The sequence below is a fragment of the Lampetra planeri genome, chromosome 12, assembly GCF_965212315.1.
Source record: "Lampetra planeri chromosome 12, kcLamPlan1.2.h2, whole genome shotgun sequence".
Classification (NCBI taxonomy): Eukaryota; Metazoa; Chordata; class Hyperoartia; order Petromyzontiformes; family Petromyzontidae; genus Lampetra; species Lampetra planeri.
Window position 1 is genome coordinate 2,304,718 of NC_136118.1, and position 19,287 is coordinate 2,324,004.

Sequence of the window (19,287 nt, forward strand, 5' to 3'; positions counted from 1 at the left end):
GACTCACGGGATGTGTAAAAATGTACTCTTGTATGTTTAATGTGGACGGCGAGGATATGGGCAGCAGACGTATTATCTGCGTTTTTATTTTGTCCTTTCAAAAGGTTTAGGATTTTACTCCAATCCCTTGCATTATGTGCCGGGGTGCGTTGTTGAGTGGTCACGTGGGATGGTTCGTGACCCTTACCGGTGACCCTACTGCCGGCCTGCGCTCACGGAGCGGCGTGTGCTGGGGTTTATGAGTCATCTGTGTAGCTTGCGTGCGCACTGCGCAGCCATCTGCATTGGTGAGATAAAGGGCGTCTCGGTGGGCTGCTGGCTTTACTTAATAGGTGCTCGCGAATGACGCTTATTGTAGCTACGGGCGTGTCGACAATACGAGCATCTCTGTCTCGACTACGTTTGCTGTGTACTCCACCGTGTGTACGTGTGTCCACGTGTGCGTATTTTGTTTCGGCCCGTGTGTTCGAATAACCAGGTGCACGTCGGCAAACGTGACCAAGTGACAGCGGCGGCAGTGATAGACACCTGCGGGCTCGGTTTCGTCGCAATGAGAAGTCATCAGCACTGTGTGGTCATTGATGCTCAACGCTGCCAGGTCTGTCTCTGGGAACCGCGTATGATGCGGAGTCGCCACTGCCACACTGTGGGGCAATTGAGCTTGGATAATGCCAAAGTATAAAAAAACAATCACATCAGTAACTTACGAGAAAACGTCACCCTAACAAAAAATGAATAATAGAGCGGGTTGCAAAGCCACAAGTTGCAAACATGAGATAAATATGTGTAAAAGGCAACACGGCCTCTGTGCATGTGAAGAAAAAAAATAACCCCATCAACATTCTCGGAAGAACTACATGTGGTCCCATCCCATTGTAGATACAACACGTAATTAACATGCGTGTAAATATCGAGCTGTGCTCGCACCTAAAGTAGTAGTTTTAGAGGCAGGCCTTGCTTTGGGACGTTTGCCCCATGCCTTATTTGGGCGCCGTATTTTCTGCGTGGCAGAATTTGTACAGTGTCATCCTCTTCATCATCGCACCTCCGATGAGCACGGTTGGCTACGTACGGTGCGACAGAAGTTCAACATTCGTACATTGTGTGTGTGTGTGTGGAGTGATCTGACCACGTTGGGTTCGCGTGGGCACATCTACACAGACACGGGCATGCATGCTGTAGCAGAAACACGACGACGCAGGTTTGTTTATTCAGGACGGTATATTCCACACCCCCACCCCTGCCACCCCCAAATGTTTAACTTATTTCGCACCGTATCCAACCGTGATAATCGGAGGTGCGGGGAAGGAAAACAAACTGAGCACAAAAAAGCAGGTTATAAAGAAATTATCTTTCAACTCTAGATTTAAAAGCGCATAGCTCCAGTGGCTTCCTAATATCGGAAGGAAGAGCGTTCCAGACGGCCGCAGATGCGCATCTGAAAGCGTGCGATGCAGTGACCGTCTTTATTCGATGGCGAGCCAAAAGCGGCTGCTAGGATGAGCGGAGTTCGCGTGATGGGTTATGCTCCTTGATGAGATCAGCGAGGTATTGTGGCTCATTTGAGGCAAGCACTTTGTGTGTCATGAGTAATGGGTTGGCAGGGACGTCTGAGCAGTCTGGTAAACACGCAGGAGTGACGAGGAGACAATGGCCAACGCAATGAAATGAAACATCTGAAGCGAAGGGGTTCGTTTCCATAATCAGGAATAAAACGTCAGTTTATAAGGGATGTTGCCTCGCGAGATTGTGAGAGATGGCTTGGCGAGGTCTTTCTTCATCCAGCAGTGGATACAATTATTGCTGCTCATGATGATTATTGAACATGAGGGGAGAACGGGTGATTATTTTTCATTCATGAAAGGCATGTATTTCAGTGCCCGCACCTCTGATTAGCACGGCCGGATACGTACGGTATGAAAGAAGTTCAACATACCTGCACCACCTGCACCAAAGACCTCCCGTGTAGCCTTAACAGACTCGCGGGGCAAGTGCTGTTAGCGAGCACCTATAAAGCCCGAAACGGTACGCATGGGAGTTGGTGGCCAGCACCACGCCCGAGCGCCTTTGTCTTCCCAGTGGCGATATTTATACACCGTGCCAGGTTCTCATTTGTGGCTGAGTCGACCTAGGGGAGGCCCAGCACCGGTTCACCAATTTGTCACCGATGTTGGCCGTGAGCGGGAAATCGAACTCGGGTCGCCGGGTTCCTGGCGCAGCGCGCTAAAATCGCTCCACCACCACCTCCACCACCTCCTTACGATGCTCGTCTGCCCACGTCTACGGTAGTGGCGCTGGCTGCTGTTGCCCTCCCCGGGCGCCCGCAGCGCAGGAGCTGCACGAAGGCGGCTCTGAATTCGCGGTTGAGGGTCGCGTAGATGAGCGGGTTGAGCGCCGAGTTGGCGTAGCCGAGCCACAGCACCACGGCGAAGGCGTTCGCCTCCACCGAGGCTCCCGTGACGCCCTGGAAGGTGAACACGGTGAAGTATGGGAACCAGCACGTGACGAAGGCGCCCATCACCGCCGAGAGGGTGGCCGTGGCCTTGTGCTCCCTGAGCGCGGCCAGCGCAAGCGGCTGGTGGATTCTTCCTCCTCCTCTCCCTCCTCCTCCTGATTCGCCTGCTGCTGCTGCTCCTCTGGGTCGTCCTCGGTCTTCAAATCCACCTCGCGTTTCCCCTCTTCCTCCTCCTCCTCCATTCTCTCTACCGTCTCCGCATATTGATCTTCCACCGACTATTCCTCCCTCCCCTCCCACTCCCCCTCTCGTACCTCCTCTCCCCCCATTACCTTCACCATTTCCTCCTCCCCTATCTCCCCCTCCGCCTCTCCTACCGTCTTCCCCCCCGTCTCTTCCAGCATCTCCTCTACCACCACCTCCGCCTCCTCCTCGTCGCCCCACCGTTGCGGCGCCTATTCTCCTGGCCTGCGCGCGAGCCACGACGAACACGCGGCTGTAGGTGAACAGCAAGAGAGCGAGGGGCACGTAGAAAGTCCCCGTGGCGTCGAAGAGGACGTATCCGCGGTTCAACTCGAACACGCAGCGATCGGCGGGGTCCCCGGGGCCCCTGTTCTGCGGGGTGCCGTCCTCCGTGTTCCAGCCCAGGTGCAGAGGAGGGAAGGACACGGCGAGGGACACTAGCCAGATGACGGCCAGGCTTGCCGCGACCCGCCCGCGGGTCACCCTGTGGGATAGCGCGGCGCACAGCCAGAAATGTCGGGCGCCATGGTGGCGAGATGTTAACTACATCGCCTGGCATGCAGGGGGTCGTGGGTTCAATCCCGACCCTGACACCTGTATATTTAGAGTTGCATGTCTCTCTCCCCGTGGTCGCGTGGATCTTTCTCCGGGTCCTCCGGGCTTTCTCCACGTTTATAAACACGCGTTCCGAGTATTTGGCTGCTATACATTTCCACATGATAAGCCAGGAAGTTGAGCTATTATTTGTGGCCAGGTCAATTCTAATAAAATATTCATATTCTTAGGTTTTTTCGGTAAAGTCACGTAGGTAAAACATTAAAATGTATTTATTATTTTAAAAAAATTTACCTACGTGACTTTACCGAAAAAACCTAAGAATATGAATCCTTGCAGTCACGAAAGCTTCAAATCTAGAATCTAATAATAGAGCTATATAGCTCAGTGGGCCCTACCTGGTAAAATAAAAATAGTGTTTGTGTTTACTTTTAGATGTGAGGTCTCGGGCGCCGAGAGGTGGAGGCCACGTGGCCCATAGGTAGGAGCGCTGAGCCGGAACCGTCGAACTCCTGGGTTCGAATCCAGGTTGCAGATTTATAATCGGGGTTTCTATTGTTGTGAGTTGAGCGTCTCAACTCGGCACACCAATCAATACAAATATTGTGCCCGTTACGAGTTGAAATTATCAACAATAATAATTATTATTCACATTCATTACAAACGTGAATATTAAAAAAACGATAGTCACAAAATTTGGTTTTGTACTTAATTTGCTTACATTTTTGCTCTAAAACAAATATATATATCGGGAGAATCTTGATTTGGAGCTTTCGTGACTGCAGGAATCCATACTTTTTGGTTCTTTCGGTAAAGTCACGTAGGTAGAAAATGATAGATCACGACGTTTCGATCGCAACACAAGCAATCGTCATCAGGTGGAACAACGACAGCAACAACAAAAACTGCTGTGGTTGTCCCACCTGATGACGATTGCTTGTGTTGCGATCAAAACGTCGTGGTCTATTATTTTTCTACCTACGTTACTTTACCGAAAGAACCAAAGAGTATACATCGGGAGGTCAGACTATCATGCGACAAACATTATTCTCAGTGGCAGAGCAAGTCAGAAATATTGCCCACTGGTGTGCTGACCAATGAAGGGAACTAAGTACGAGTTCTATGATATCAATTTCAGCCGGTTCGTTCTCTAACACGGGGTGGGGAGGATGGGGAGGGGAGGAGGGTTAACTGCTCTGCGAAAGATCCGGAAAAAACGCTTCGGTCTCAACGTACGGCGCCAATAGCGCAATGGGAATGCAATTGGGGTTATACGCGGAATTAGCGATATCTCTCGTAAATATGTATCAGACGAAAACCCGGGGCCGCACCTGCACGCGTAGGTGAACGGGGAGGACACGGCGCAGTAGCGATCCACGCCGATCGCCAGCAGGTGCAGGATGGAGGCCGTGCACAGCATCACGTCCGAGCTTGTGTAGACGTTGCAGAAGGAGGGCCCGAGAGGCCACGACGAGTGGAGCTCTGCGAAGGCCGAGAAGGGCAGCACCAGCACACCCAGGAGGAGGTCGGCCACCGCCAGCGACGCCGTGAAGCAGTTGGTGAGAGTGCGCAAGCGGCGCGTGAGCGCCACCGCCAGACACACGCATGCGTTGCCCGCGACCTGGTTTGGTCACGTGGCCCACAGCCGAGGTTGGATCCCAGTTTAGCAGATAGAGACATAAGGGGGGAGGGTGCGAGAAGGGTGCTCAGATCAGAGGCGGGTGAGGTATCATCTGGCATTTTACCCGGGGACTCCAAACAAAAACTCTAAACTATATTATTTATTTACCAGGTAAGTCCCACTGAGCTGTGTAGCTCTTTTTCAGAAGTGACCTGGCCACAAATGATCGCTCAACGAAGTGGCTCACCATGTGGACATCTATAGCAGCCAAACACTCTAAACGCATGTTGATACTTAATGTAGAGACAAAAACCGGAGGACCCGGAGAAAAATCCACACGCCCACGGGGAGAGAGACACGCAAACTCCAAATATAGAGCAGCAGGCGTCAGGGGTCGAAGCCACGACTCCAGCTCGTGGATATTTGTGACGTCCCCCAAACCTGCTTGGGATGCGAGGTGGGCGTAGAAGGAGTGGGTTCATGAACCCATCTGTGCGGACCGCGGAAGGTTATCTCTCCTCCTGTGTGGGGTTTTCGCTGAAATTCCTCGGGTTTCCTACCTGTCACGTGAAGCAAGCAAACCGCTCCTCATTCGTTTTTGAATGAGACTCAATTGAGGCTTCGTCCTGAAAATAATGACGCATTACTATTTACTCGGTAAATTACACGAGAAAGTAATTCATGTTACCGACGAAGGCGAATTCATAATCGAATAATAATCGTTATAATTCAGGGTCGCTAAACAATTCAAGATCTCGCCACATACGACATCCACCTCTGATTAGCACGGTTGGCGACGTACGGTGCGAAATAATTCCAACACGCATACAGTTACACGAAAAGAAAATAATCCATTGTTGTCCGTAACGTGAGTGTAAAATCTATTTCATGAATTAAATGTTTTCTTCATATATATTTATACTAGCACTCCGCACTTGCTTTGGACGTGATCATCCGTCCGTCCCTCTCTCTCTCCAACAAGCCAGCAAAAGTTCGTTTTTTCTTCAAATATGGTATTATGATAGCAACATTTGAAAGGAGCATCCCAAAAATAATGTCCGCTTCGGGCCCCTCTATGCATGGGTTAATGGGCAAGCACCACCGCCACCATCGACCACTGCGCGGACCAACCGTGGCGAAGATGAGCGTCACCAGGGAGGTGGCGATGACGGCCCGCTGCAGAGGCGGGTGTTTCCAGCACCCTCCGAGGGTGCAGTTCAACAACGAGGCCACATCGACATCACCACCGTCACCACCGTCACCACCACCGTCACCTTCACGTATCTGCATGGCAGCGAGCACAGAGGCCCCCAGACCTGGGCGCGAGTCTCCCTCCCTGCACACGCGCGGTGGGTGTCCACGGGAGGGGGGGGGGGGACACCGGGGTAGGTGGATCATGTAAGGATGGTCGGATAGGGTGGATCGCCCATTCCAAGTCTAGCGAGTTCCTCCTTATGAACGGCAGTGCCCTTCCCCACTCCCTGCCCCCTCCCCCACTGCTGTGCCCCCCCCCCCCCCATTTGGAGGCAGGATCCTCACGATGGCTGGGGATGCATTTGCGTTGCAGCTTAAGAGGTCTTTCCGCACAGGACGATGCCAGTGGATCATCATGGTGAGGCCTGGCTACCCAGGAAAGCTTCACTGAGCCTCGTGGAAGGCCCTGCCAAGTGTTCACAGTTGGGTGCGATGTTGCTTCAACATCCACACATATGAGTGTACTCCCCAATAGAGTAATTTAGACACAAGAGTTTCAACACTGGGATGTTTGGCCAATATCAAGTTACATTTCATATTTTCATAACGATTGTATTATGATGCGCGGAAACCGGAGAACCCGGGGAACCCACGCAAAACACGGGGGGGTGGGGGGCGGGGGGGATACAAACTCTGCGCAGTCAGAAAGGCGCCCAAGTCGGGAAGCGAACCTAGGTCCTTCTTGCTATGACGCACAAACAAGTGTCACCACTGGGCCATTCGTTACTCGAGGGCCCTGCGCAGGATTATAACACCGCACTGCCAAGCCACGGTGCTCGCTTAGGGCAGACCCTCCCCTTCGTGTGCAGTGGAAATTCCACGTTCACGTGACAGGACACAGTCTGCCCTTAACGCAAGCTCTGACTTTTCCGCATGATGTCCATGCTAGCTGCCCACCCCAGATTCAAGGATGATGATGATGATACTGAGGATGATGCCGCTGAATATCACTATTGTCGATGATGATACTCCTGATACGGATGCTGCTGCTGATAACACTGTGTAACACAAGTTTTTGTTCCTGGGTAGTAAGTGTTATTTCCTAATTGCTTATGCCTCAAAAGTCCAGAAAATGGCTATTATTCCCCACAAATTTTGCTATTGTGACCAGGACAGTGATATTTAGAAATGTAACTATTTTCAATGAGAAAACCGCGATTTTGTGTCTTTTCGTTCACATAAAGTCAGAAGAAAAAAAAACATATGAATACAAATAAAAATGTATTTATACTAAAGTAATGCAAAAATTACAAAAGATTTATAACACCAAGGCACACTACCACAGGCGGAACTGGCCACAGCGGACCGAGTTCTCTGTGGGGAGGAACAATCTCGAAAAACTACTCACTTCTATATCTTTTGTAGTCATTTTAGTATTACTTTAGTATAAATACATGTTAATTTTGATTCATATCTTGTTGTTTTCTGACTTTACGTGAACGAAAAGACACAAATTTGCCCGTTTTCTCATTGAAAATAGTTACATTTCAAAATATCACTGTCTTGGTCACATAAGCAATTACGAAATAACATTTACGACCCAGGAACAAAAATGTGTTACATAGTGTAATGTTATTGCTGCTGCCAATAATGATTATGATGCTGCTGCTATTGATGCTGATGATGATATTGATGTTGCTGACGATGATGACCTCGATCGCTTTGATTCTATCCACCAAGTCGCTTACTTTTCCCAGCTTCGGCCAAGTGAAAATTAGTCGAAGTTAATCGCTTAACGACTGAGGATTACGCCGCTGTGTCGTCAGTTCTGCTGATGGTGATTGTTAGCGCTCCGTCCTTTATAAGCGAGCCCCCGGGTGTGCGCGTCGCGTCTCAACCCGACAGGTCTCACGAGGCAACGCTGACCGGTTCGATTCCCCTCCCCTCTCAGTCCACCGGGCTCTTCGCTGTCAGGGGTCGCAAAACACCCCACCCCACTCTCGCAGCGTATCCCCTGTCCACCACTCTCATATCCCCCTGCTGGTGTCACCGAGAGCCCCCTTACCCCCCCCCCCTTTCCCCTGCCCACGAGAGAGATGAAGCCATCAACAACAACACCATCGTCCTCATGGCCACAATGGAACATTTGGGGCTGAATCCTAACGGGACGTGGCACAGCGAGGAGGTGATGATGGGGAGTGGAGGGGAGGGACGGACGTTGTGTTTTTAATTACACTTGCTGAACACAGGTCCAATTGCTTTTGAGGTGAAGCAACCAGCGACAAACAGCACTCTTGATCTCACAGCAGGTAAGAACCAACGCACGTTTCTTGAACCGGAGAAGGTTACAATGGACATATTTGGGGAAATAGCCGATGGGAGAGGATTCTAAAGTGGAGCCGTGTGAAGAAGAGTATCGGAGTGCTGTGTGCGATAGTGGAGCACTTATGGAACTCTTTCCGATACTAGGAAGCCACTGGAGCTATGCACTTTTAAATCTAGGTTGAATGATTTTTTAAATCTAAGACTGCTTTTTGTGATTAGTTTGTTGTCCTACCCACCGCACCTCCGATTAGCACGGTTGGCTACGTACGGTACGAAATACGTCCAACATCCTGTACACGGACACACCGCGTGTCGGGAGCGACGAGCGTGTGTTCGTGGGCGCGTTCCAACGAGAAGCCACGGCGACGAGATGTTAACGACGTCGCGTGGTATACAGGAGGTCGTGCATTTGGGGGCACTTTCCAACGGGAAATCTCTGAGCCCAGAGTAAATATCTCTCTTTGTCGGTACCACCTGCAGGGGGTGGCGTAACTTTAGTGGTTCCGATTTCTTTACGTGGCAATAAACAGTGAATTATGTGAAAACTATTTGAAACGAGTGGGGTTATCAAATAATTAAGTCGTATTAGCCATGTACATTTATAGGAACATCAAAAGGTTTTTGCAGCCTTAGGTGGTATCAGTTTTCTGTTGTGGCCCATGGACTGACGGTTTCGTCCAGGGGACGCCAACCTGCGGCTCTGGAGCTGAACGTGGCTCTTTGGCTGCCCCCCCTGGCGACTCTTTGGCTTCCCTCTTGCGGCGCTTTGGCCTCCCCCTTAGGGGGCAGCCCTTTGGGGGCAGCAGTTGAAAATAAGTATAACCCGTAAAAACAAAGTTTTTCACTATAAATCCTTTATATGCGTGGCGGCTAGAGTCCTCTCGTCCTCTGGCTTGAGATGGCTGCCACCTATGGGTCAGATGATTGCATTGCACCATTAAGCAATTGGTAATTACAAATAATATTTTTGTCCTAAAAAGTGTAAAATTTTGGAAAAAAAATTTCACGAAAATAAATTGTCAGTCACAACGAGTCTGTGTGGAAAATGTCAGCTCGATTGGATCACGGGAAGTGGGTTAAAAAACGACCGAAAGATTTGCACGGTCCTAAGCAAGCAAGCAAGCAAGCGAACTTAAGAAAAAGGATTTTAAAAACAACAACCCGTCAATCTTAAACGTAATTTAACGTAGAGATAACACTGGTCAACAAACAACATTTTTTTTTTTTCTGGCCTGGACTTTTGCAGCTGTTTTAGACTAATTTCAGGGTGCTGATTCCAAATCTGATCTCAGATTTGCTCTATCACATCTCATTTTATGCTATCGGCATACCCAATTTTCATTGATTTTACCCGAAATTAACTCTGTCACTTATGATTGCAAGTTGTTGCGAGTCAGTGACTGCTTTAGTGTTAAAATATGGTGCTGTATTTTTAGGATAGTGTGTTTATAATATAATTTTATGTAGATATCCACATTTATTTAATATTTTTCTTCTGCAGTTTTTATTGAAAATGCAATATTTGATATCTCAAAAACCTGAAGAGATAGACAAAAACTGATGCCAGATTTGGAATCAGCACCTCAAAATGACATTAAACCCGTTGGAATACCAAGCTGTACAACAGTCAAACTGTATTGTTAAAGAATAACTCTTTGAGTCAGAATGTGCTGTCAACTGCTATATACCTGCTGCTGTGTTTGTGTACGAAAAAGTGTTTCTTCTTATTCTTGGAAAGGTTGCCGATCCCTGGTTTAGTCCGATACGTGAACCTCTCACTGTACGTGTGCGCCCGCTTGTACACGCGTGCGCAACATAATTCCCTCAACACAAATCCCTCAACACAATTCCCCCAACACAAATCCCCCAACACAAATGCCCCAACACAAATGCCCCAACACAAATGCCCCAACACAAATCCCCCAACACAAATCCCCCAACACAAATGCCCCAACACAAATGCCCCAACACAAATCCCTCAACGCGGCCGCATGATGCTCCGCACGGAAGCTCACAAATTAGTTTTTTCTACAATCACACTTGTCAACCCCTTACCTTATTATAGACCAATTCAGACCTTATTGGTCACCCCGTGCCCTTATAAATCTCAACGTTCATCCTACAAAGTCCCATCACAAGGGAGAATCACAAACAAATAGACAAAAAAAAATTCCCCGTATTGAAACGGCTGTACGCCGTATGGACCTGAAAGCTCAATATCCCTGTACAAGGGGGTAAACCATATGGGTTGACAGGTATGTACATTGTACCAAGACGTCCCATAGTATATATGGAGCCCCCGTGCCAATAATAACATTCGGCTAATCCAAGCAGTTTGTTGCAACAAGCCTGGCCCTGCTGATGAGAGTCATAAAGGTCGAACTCGGTTCAGAGTTTGCTCGTTTAAACAAAAGCTACTTGCTAATGTTGATCCGGAGAGCTAATACATGGGTTGACGGCCTGCATTTTAATGGTTATTATTTATATGGGGATACATTTAATAGTTAAGTTATATTAGGATAGACAGAATTGATTAACTACATTTGCAATTGTGATTTGTAACTTTCATCCTTACCCACGTATCCATAGTTAATTTTTTAACGTGGAATTGTATTGAGGCACTCTGTGCGTTGTCTTGGTGTGGTCTGGAACCTTTCTTGCTATTGTTTAGCTGCCTCGCCCAAGATTGGGAATTGGTGTCCTTATGCAATTTGGACTTATATACTTGAAATATTTTACGTATTTTTTTCCAGTGATTTGTTTTCCTTTCCTATTGTTTGGTTGTTGTACATTTTCTGACCCGCCCCTACTGGACGGACATCCGGGACAAAACATACAAGATATTCACAGCTCATCGTATTTCTCCAGCATTAATACAAATCCCGTTCCTGGATGCATATCTCGTGTCTGGCTTAACACGACAGAGGCTCCCTTGTTTGTTGCGCTGGCTCGCCGGCTTGCTTTGTCGTCGGCGCGTGATCGCGAGGAAACAGCAGAATGTGGAAGCTCCCCTGGGGGTAAATTGCGGCACTCTCCCGCGTCTCTCTCTCTCTGTTGCGCGCGAGTCCCGGCGATTATCTCGCTCGGATGAGCGCGGGCGATAAACGCCTTCGGAGATCGCCCTCGATCCATGTAAATTGCTCCCTCCGCTCAGTAAGCGCACGCACGAGGGGCTGCTCGTCTCGAGTCCCCCACGAGCAGCGCCGCTAATTAACGCGTAATTACGGGTGTCGATGACTTGACTTGTGGATACGGAGGGGGGTAGGGGGGGGGAGATGGCAGATGCCGGGTGGAGGTGGAGGGGAGGGGGTGGTGGTGGTGACGGTGGGGTCCCCCCTCCACCCACCACCCCCCATCCTGGTCCCGTGCCCCCGCCGCCACCACCCGCTCTGCTTCCCCTGGTGACCACTGCCCGCTTCTGCCCCAGTTCCCTGTGCCCCGTCCCAGGGGGATCCCGTCCAGAGGATGAATTTGATGAAAACGATGGTGATTGTGGTGGTGGTGGTTGGTGGTGGTGTTGAGGAAAGCGGTAGTGAACCGGTCCTGGACCTCCCTAGGTCGACTCAACCTCAAACTAGTACTTGGTGCGGTGTGTAAACATCGCCACTAGGGAGACAAAGGCGGCCGGGTGTGGCCCTGGCCATCCATCGCCTCGTGCGCCGTGTCGGCAGAGACGGATTAAGATTTTGTAGGCCACCTGGGCTACAGGGTACTGTGAGCTCCCCAGTAATATTTCCAAAAGGAAAACAAAGTTAAAGAAAAATAAAATGGTATTTTTACAAGGCTAACAACGAATAAAATTCAGCATTCACAAATTAAACAACTTTTCACTTCATCTCTGGAGGCCCTCCAGCTGGCGGAGGCCCCTGGACTTGCAGCCCCTAAAGCCCCGTGCCTCTATCCGGCCCGGCGTGTCGGCCTTCATATGTGTCTCGCTAACAACACTTGCCCCAACAGCCTGCTAAGGCTTTGTTGTTGATGGTGGCGTTGATGATATCGATGGTAGTGATTGTGGTTTATTTGTCACGTGAATTCTCCTGATAGCGGTTGTTGTTGTGGTGGTGGTGATGTTGATGATGGGTGTGTGTAGTTTTGTGGTGATGATGGTGTTGGTCAGCACCAACACCATCATCACCACAAAACTAGGTCGTGGCCTCAAAGTGCACCTGGCCTGGCACATGCGCCGTAATGACGGTATTGGTGCTAGTACGTCGCGTGGTTTTGCGGTGTTTGTGGTTGTAGTGGTGTAGGGTGCTGCTGGGCAGTTGGAGGCAGTCGCCCTCCAGCAACAACGGAGGGCAGATGAGCGACGCTCACAACAACGAGCGGAGCGCCGGGCCGATAAAATAAAGCAAGTTGGCACAGTAGGAGATACAGCTTGGTGCATCTACCGGTCATCTCAATCAGCCAACCCATGGAACCCGGTCGGTCTGTCCCGAGGGCTCTTGTTAGCGAGCCTTTGACACTTCACGTGGCAGCCTCAAAGTGCACCTGGCCTGGCACAGGCGCCGTAGTGACGTCACCGTTACCTAGTGGCGAATGGCGGAGGCACGGTAGCGTAACGTCCAGTGCGCTGCGCTCCGAACCCGGTGAGCTGAGTTCGATTCCCGCTCACGGCCAACCATCAGTGATGATTATTTGAACCGGTCCTGGGCCTCCCCCTCGGTCGAATCAGCCTCGAATGAGTACCTGGTGCGGTGTGTAAACATCGCCACTGGGGAGACAAAGGCGGTCGGGCGTGATGCTCGCCACCTACCCCCTCGTGTGCGTGTCGGCCTTCATAGGTGCTCCTTAACAGCATTGCCCCTACAGTCTGTTAAGGTTATACGGGGGGATCTTTATCTTTGGTAGTGTGTGGTATTGCGATGGTGGGGTGTGGTTTGGTGGTGGTGGTGGTGTGCGGTATGGCGATTGTGAGTATTCTTTGAACCAGGCTACAGTTTACATGATAGACTGCCAGTACACTCACCGAGGTTAAAAAACAGGCGACAGTTTACATTAGTGTTTTTGTTGTTTATTATTTTATTTGTATTTTTTATTCACTTCATTTTTTATTATTATTTTTCTATCTACGTGACTTTATGGAAAGAACCCAAGAATATTCATTCCTGCAGTCACGAAAGTTTTAAGTCAAGATAGTGAGTATGTTGATGAGGTAGTTGTATTTACACATCATCATTATATGAATGCACAATTCCCAACAAACACATCTTCACACTTACTACCCGAGATACAGCTGTGTAGACAAAGACAACATGCTCTGGTGATCGTCTTGATGTACTGAAGGCTTTGTTTAAAACCAGGTGAGATCCTATTGAGACTAAACAAGGCGCGTTGAGACATGAGTGGAAGGCACCTTACCGATAAATGTAAATTATTATTATTAAACGCTTCTTTTGTAAGGGAGACCTCGGTCTCGAACCACAACAAATACAAGAACACGGACAGGTTCAAAGCCAGCAATTTCACGTTTAAAGCACTACGAGAGTAGTTAAACAGGACTCGCGTATTAAAATGCACACGGAAGACTACGATAAAACAGTGCTCGGGTACAACGCGTGAAAAATTTGAGGATTAAAAGTTATGAAATTTGTTTTGACACGGAGCAGTAGGCGTAGCGTGGTTTGGCATAGGTTCTGGTACAAATAATTAAATATCCTTCCCTCCCCTTCCTCCCATCACATCACCTCCCTCCCTCCCATTCCCTCCCTCCCATTCCCTCCCTCCCATTCCCTCCCTCCTATTCCCTCCCTCCTATTCCCTCCCTCCCATTCCCTCCCTCCCATTCCCTCCCTCCCATTCCCTCCCTCCCATTCCCTCCCTCCCATTCCCTACCTCCCCTCTATTCGTAATCCGGCACCTGGGACCCTCTGGAAACTGCGGGGCCCAATTGCAGTTTCACAACCACTGGGGGGCACCACGCAGATTGTGCCCGAATCTTCACAGATGGACACGCTCGGTCCTCTGCCCTTTGTTTCGGAGGAATTGAAGTCGCCAGATTTCCCATCTCCAGGGAAGGAGATTGATTGGGTCTCTGGGTCCGCCCCCCCTCCTTCACCAGACCGAGCAGGCATTTTTTTCAGATGCCAGAGGAGCCGAGGAGTGGAACATTAAACATCGCATTCCTCTCCGCGCGTCGTCATAATCACAACCACCAGCACCATCATCACAACCACCAACCCCATCGCGTCTCCCTCTGCTCCACCCCCTGGCGCGCGTATAAAGGCACGAGGTGTTTGTCTCCTGCCCAGCACCCAGTGTCTGTCCCCTGCTATCTCCTAGTGGATCTCTCAGTGACGAACCTCCCCGTGGATTCTCTGCGCGTGCGTCTCTGCTTCGCCATGGCTCTCCGAGGCTACCTGCTCCTGCTGCTGGTTATGCTGTCCGTGTGCCTGGGTACGTACACAGACTTTGTTTACACCCCCACCCCCAACACCACTCGGACACAACGCAGGCAGAGTGTAACACACGACCTGTACTAATGTTCACGTGCCTGCCTTAATAGGCGCTCGCTAACACAGCGCTTGCCCGAGGCAGTAAGTGTGTGTGTTGACTTGGAGGTCGAAACGAGACAGGCGTGTGACTTGTGTCTGGTTTATGTAATAAACACGTGTTTCCTTCTGCCGGGACAAGTTCGTGCTGGTTGATGTGGATCGTGATGTGTAGTCACACTTACGTCACACCCAGTGCTACGGTGCGTCTCTGCCCGACTGTGTCGCCATCAGCAGGCATGGTCCATCCACTGCTGGATGGAAGCGTCTTCCCCAAGCCACCAGCCGCCACCACATCTCACAATCCTTGCGATGTGATAATCCACCTCGCGGTGTGGCCGCGTGTGCCGTGAATGTGTGTTGTTCGAGGTGGTGTTTCTACAATTCATGTTTTGTATTGTACGCTCTCGCGTGCTTGTGTGTGTGTCTGGGGAGCGGTAGTGCAGTGGTTAACGCACCGCACTACGTACTCAAGTTTACACACCGCAACATGTACGAATTTGAGGCTGAGTCGACCTAGGACCGATTCAGATGATCGTCACTGGTGTTGGCCATTAGCGGGAATCGAACTCGGGACGCTGGTTTCGTAGCGCGGCGCGCTAACCACTACATTTCCGCTCCCCACACACACGAACACAACAACCGCCATTCGCCACTCAGTGGCAGAGACGTCACGTTGAGCCCCCTCGATCCGGCTCAACAAAAGCTGTTTCGGCATGCGGTGTCTGGGCATGCGGGCTACATGACCCAGCCAACGCAGACTTGCCTGCCGGAGGAGCTCACCGATTGGACTTTCTTTCAGATCTTTCAAGGATTTGTGAGCTTCTCACACAATCCAGCCTAGTTAAACTCAGGATGGATGTTTCTATCTGGCGAAGATGTAGCATGGGGGGGGGGGGGGGGGGGTCCACGTTTGGGAAGCATCGAGAGGGAAGAAGGGAGGGCATGACCGTGGCCGAGAAGACCCGAAGCTTCGTGTGTTACGCAGTCGCTCGACTGATTCAGAGCGATACCTCTGCTGTCAAACCCGAGCCGGTCATGAGGACACTGCCCATGTATGGAAAACTCTCCACTCTCTCTAGAGAACTTCCCCATCAACAATTGGGAGTTGTGGGGGTGGAATGTTTGATGGCACAAAATACCCGGGCAGGTGCTTAGTTTTCGTGGGGCTGATGGTAAGGCCCCACCTCTTGGTGGCCCGCTCCAGGTTCAGCAGCAGCACCTCCAACTCCTCCTATGAGTGAGCAGCAATCACCAGATCATCAGCATATATAACGTGGTTGACCAACAGGGAGCAATCCCTTGACGGCACCCGGGCCGTAGAGGGGAGGCCCAGGACCGGTTCAGATATTCGTCACTGGTGTTGGCCGTGAGCGACAATCGAACCCTAGTCGCCAGGTTCGTGATGCAGCACGCTAACCGCTACACGACCGCTCCCCACACACCCATACATACACACTTACATACACACACATACACACGTACATACACACGCAAACATACGTACATACATTATGTCACGAAACACTTCGGAGCCGCAGGTCGCCGACCCCTGCGCTAGACACTTGAAGTGCTCTTCACAACTGTGCGTATGGGATTACATGCGAACCAACAAATATCATGTTAGTATAATCTGTTATGGTGACTGGCTCTTTCAAGTATTAGTTTGATTTATCTCTCCAGTTTTAACAAACCGCATACAACAAGAAAAGATGGGGTTGTGGGGGGAGAGGAAGGGGACTTGGGCCAGACCAATGAGACAGGATGAAGTAATAGTGTGTTTAGACTGCCGTTTGTTATAAATCCCTGCTGTTTATGAGCACCTATGAAGAACGGTACAGCACACGAGAGGGTGGTGTGGACAGCACCAAGCCTGGCCGCCTTTGCCTTCCCTGTGCTAACGTTTACACACCGCACCAGGCATTCATTAGAGGCTGAGTTGACTCAGGGGGAGAAGCCCAGGACCAGTTCACCGCTGTGCCTGGCGTGCCTAAATGTAACATTCTGACCCCGTGCCCCAACTGGGACATCTGTGAATAAGAGCTTCATGGCTCACCGGATTCCTCGAGTCTAAATACAGATTCTGACGAGTATTCTGATTCTAAGCGTGTATGTCTTTGTCACCACTGTGCGTATATCATGCTCGCCTTATCTGTGCAATTCCTGTCTATGCATCTATGTAATGCCTCTGTGTGTGTGTGTCTGTAGGTCATGCGTGCCTGTCTGTCTGTCTGCTTGACTCTCTTGTTGTGCCCGTGTGACATGTCTGTCCGTCTGACTACAGATTTCGCTGCCTCCCAGAACGAGGTTCCAGGAACGACGCAGGAGGTATGGGCTCCTGCCAAATCTGCCCACCACCGTCGGTCATAATCATCAACTCCGGCGTTATCCTTCAGGATCATCATCAATGTCATCGTCACTGCGATTAATCACCATCATATAATGGTCAACAATATCCGGCCGGGTAGAGAGATCGGCTCGCGTCAGAAGGTTGTGAGTTTCAATTCCTGTTTGGGGCGGTGGGGGGATTAATCATGCCATCATCCCAGGGTCGATAAACTTGGTATCAATTTGAGGTACAGACACCTGGCAAAGGAATGTGGAGATTTCCACCAATGGCTCAGGGCTGTAGACGCGAGATGAACACCAGCCCTCAGTGCTCATTTTAGCTGAAGATCCCTTGGACACCATCATTATTACTGCCATCATCAACCACCATCATAACGTCATAACATCATCATGTATAATGCCTAATGGTCGCTGTGTTCGCCCTTCTCCGCGCTCATCGTCGTGCCACGAGTCGTTGCTGCCGTCGGTGTGACTGTCGCGTTCATCGTCGTCGGTGTTGCTGTTGTCTTCCTCGGGTGCTCAGTTGGACTGCGAGCGTTACTCACGACGCTGCACGCGGAACTACCTCCCCGTGTGCGGCACGGACGGGAAGACCTACCCCAACAGCTGCATGCTCTGCTACATGAACTGGTGCGTGCGGGGCTCGCGGGCCAGATGGGGGGAGGTGCGTGGGAAGGGGGGCAGCGACGTGGACATTTTTCGGTCCCACCATGAATATTGACCGAACGCAGAGCCCAGGGCGTGTCACTCAGACAGGTGGAGAACCACAGGCAGCGATGGAGAGCGTCGAACGCAGAGATCTGGGGGCAGGTGGAGCGAGGCAAACCCAGTGGGACGGAGATGGGCAGAGAAGGCCACAAAAGGAAGACGGAGAGTCGTGTATGGTTTACAGATCGTTTTCTGGGCCCCAAATAAGCGGGGGTTGGGGCGGGCTCCCTGTGTACATACACACGCAGCACAGCGTAAACATGGTACTGGTTTAACATTCTGGTGGGCTGGGGTTATAAGAGTGCCGCGGTAACGAGATGTTAACTACCTCGCCTGGTATACAGGAGGGCATGGGTTCGACCCCGACGCCTGTATATTTGGAGCTTGCATGTTTTCCCTATGATCGCGTGGATTTTTCTCCGGGTCCTCCGATTTTTATCTCCACATTTATAAACATGCGTATTTGGCTGCTTTCAATACCCATATGATAAGCCACCTCATTTGCCTATCATTTGTGGCCAGGTCGCTTTTGAAAAAGAGCTGTATAGCTCCGTGCATCTTACCTGCTAAAATAAAAAAATATATAGATTGATCATTTAGCTTAATAATTTGCCCTTAGTGGATGCGATAGACGCAGACGTCTTGACACCCCAAGGCGTTCCTGACCTCGTGACCTCTCTCTCTGCGCAGGCTGTACTCTACCAAGGTGACCATGGCACACGAGGGGCTGTGTTGAACGCAGCGACCCGGATTCAAACCCTAATCCTGGCAAGATCCGGGGTCGGAGGAGCCATCGTGGAGATCAGCGTCCTGCATCGGCCGAAACCGCCTTCTGCCAGAGCCGATCGTCGACGTTATATTTGTCTTATTATAGTTGACATTATTACGTGAATGTAACCTCACAATAGTACCGTGTATGTGCATCTGACGATTGTGGATATAGAATATAACAAAAACAAATAAGCCCTTAGCTGTGTCTCCACATAAACAAATAAAAATGTTTTACACATCACGTCGGCCATGCGGCTCTTCCTTCTGGGAGCGCAACATTTCAACAGAATTGGTTCAACACAAGCAAAACTCTGGACCGGTTTCGACATTTAATGTCTCATCAGCAGTCGGGCTTTGTTTGAACCATTGCCGGTGAACTGGCAGATGCTTCTAGGCACTGACCCCCACACCCCCAACTCACCCTCTGTTAGATGTGCGACGCAAAGTTATATCACGCATTATGCAAAATATTTGCGTATTTATTTTATTATTTAAAATAAATGCACTCATTAACGAAGACATCGACCCAAAGCAAACGGCTCTTATCTTGGAGCTACATACCTCGGCTGTGTGTA

General features: G+C 50.2%; 2 protein-coding genes across 2 annotated transcripts; one reads left to right on the forward strand and one right to left on the reverse strand.

The window, feature by feature from the left end:
* Positions 1-1,224: 1,224 nt before the first annotated feature.
* LOC144721790 (histamine H2 receptor-like) lies at positions 1,225-6,164 on the reverse strand. The gene is made up of 4 exons (XM_078599712.1): positions 6,006-6,164; positions 4,585-4,874; positions 2,895-3,182; positions 1,225-2,636 (listed from the first exon to the last, which is right to left on the reverse strand). Exons 1-4 carry the CDS (start codon positions 6,162-6,164, stop codon positions 2,258-2,260), a joined length of 1,116 nt encoding a protein of 371 aa, XP_078455838.1. The 3' UTR covers positions 1,225-2,257.
* Positions 6,165-14,551: 8,387 nt separating this feature from the next.
* Positions 14,552-18,953, forward strand: LOC144721510 (trypsin inhibitor ClTI-1-like). The gene is made up of 4 exons (XM_078599179.1): positions 14,552-14,789; positions 17,169-17,212; positions 17,757-17,863; positions 18,632-18,953. Exons 1-4 carry the CDS (start codon positions 14,735-14,737, stop codon positions 18,675-18,677), a joined length of 252 nt encoding a protein of 83 aa, XP_078455305.1. The 5' UTR covers positions 14,552-14,734; the 3' UTR covers positions 18,678-18,953.
* The last annotated feature ends 334 nt before the right edge of the window (positions 18,954-19,287 follow it).

Excerpts from the sequence above, each read along its gene's own strand:
- LOC144721790 (XM_078599712.1), bottom strand. The coding sequence starts at position 6,164 with ATGCAGATACGTGAAGGTGACGGTGGTGGTGACGGTGGTGACGGTGGT. Across the intron at positions 3,183-4,584 it reads CCGTTCACCTACGCGTGCAG|GGTGACCCGCGGGCGGGTCG; the intron begins GTGCGGCCCCGG and ends GCTATCCCACAG. Across the intron at positions 2,637-2,894 it reads ATAGGCGCCGCAACGGTGGG|AGGAGCAGCAGCAGCAGGCG; the intron begins GCGACGAGGAGG and ends AGGACGACCCAG.
- LOC144721510 (XM_078599179.1), top strand. The coding sequence starts at position 14,735 with ATGGCTCTCCGAGGCTACCTGCTCCTGCTGCTGGTTATGCTGTCCGTG. Across the intron at positions 14,790-17,168 it reads TATGCTGTCCGTGTGCCTGG|ATTTCGCTGCCTCCCAGAAC; the intron begins GTACGTACACAG and ends GTCTGACTACAG. Across the intron at positions 17,864-18,631 it reads ATGCTCTGCTACATGAACTG|GCTGTACTCTACCAAGGTGA; the intron begins GTGCGTGCGGGG and ends CTCTCTGCGCAG.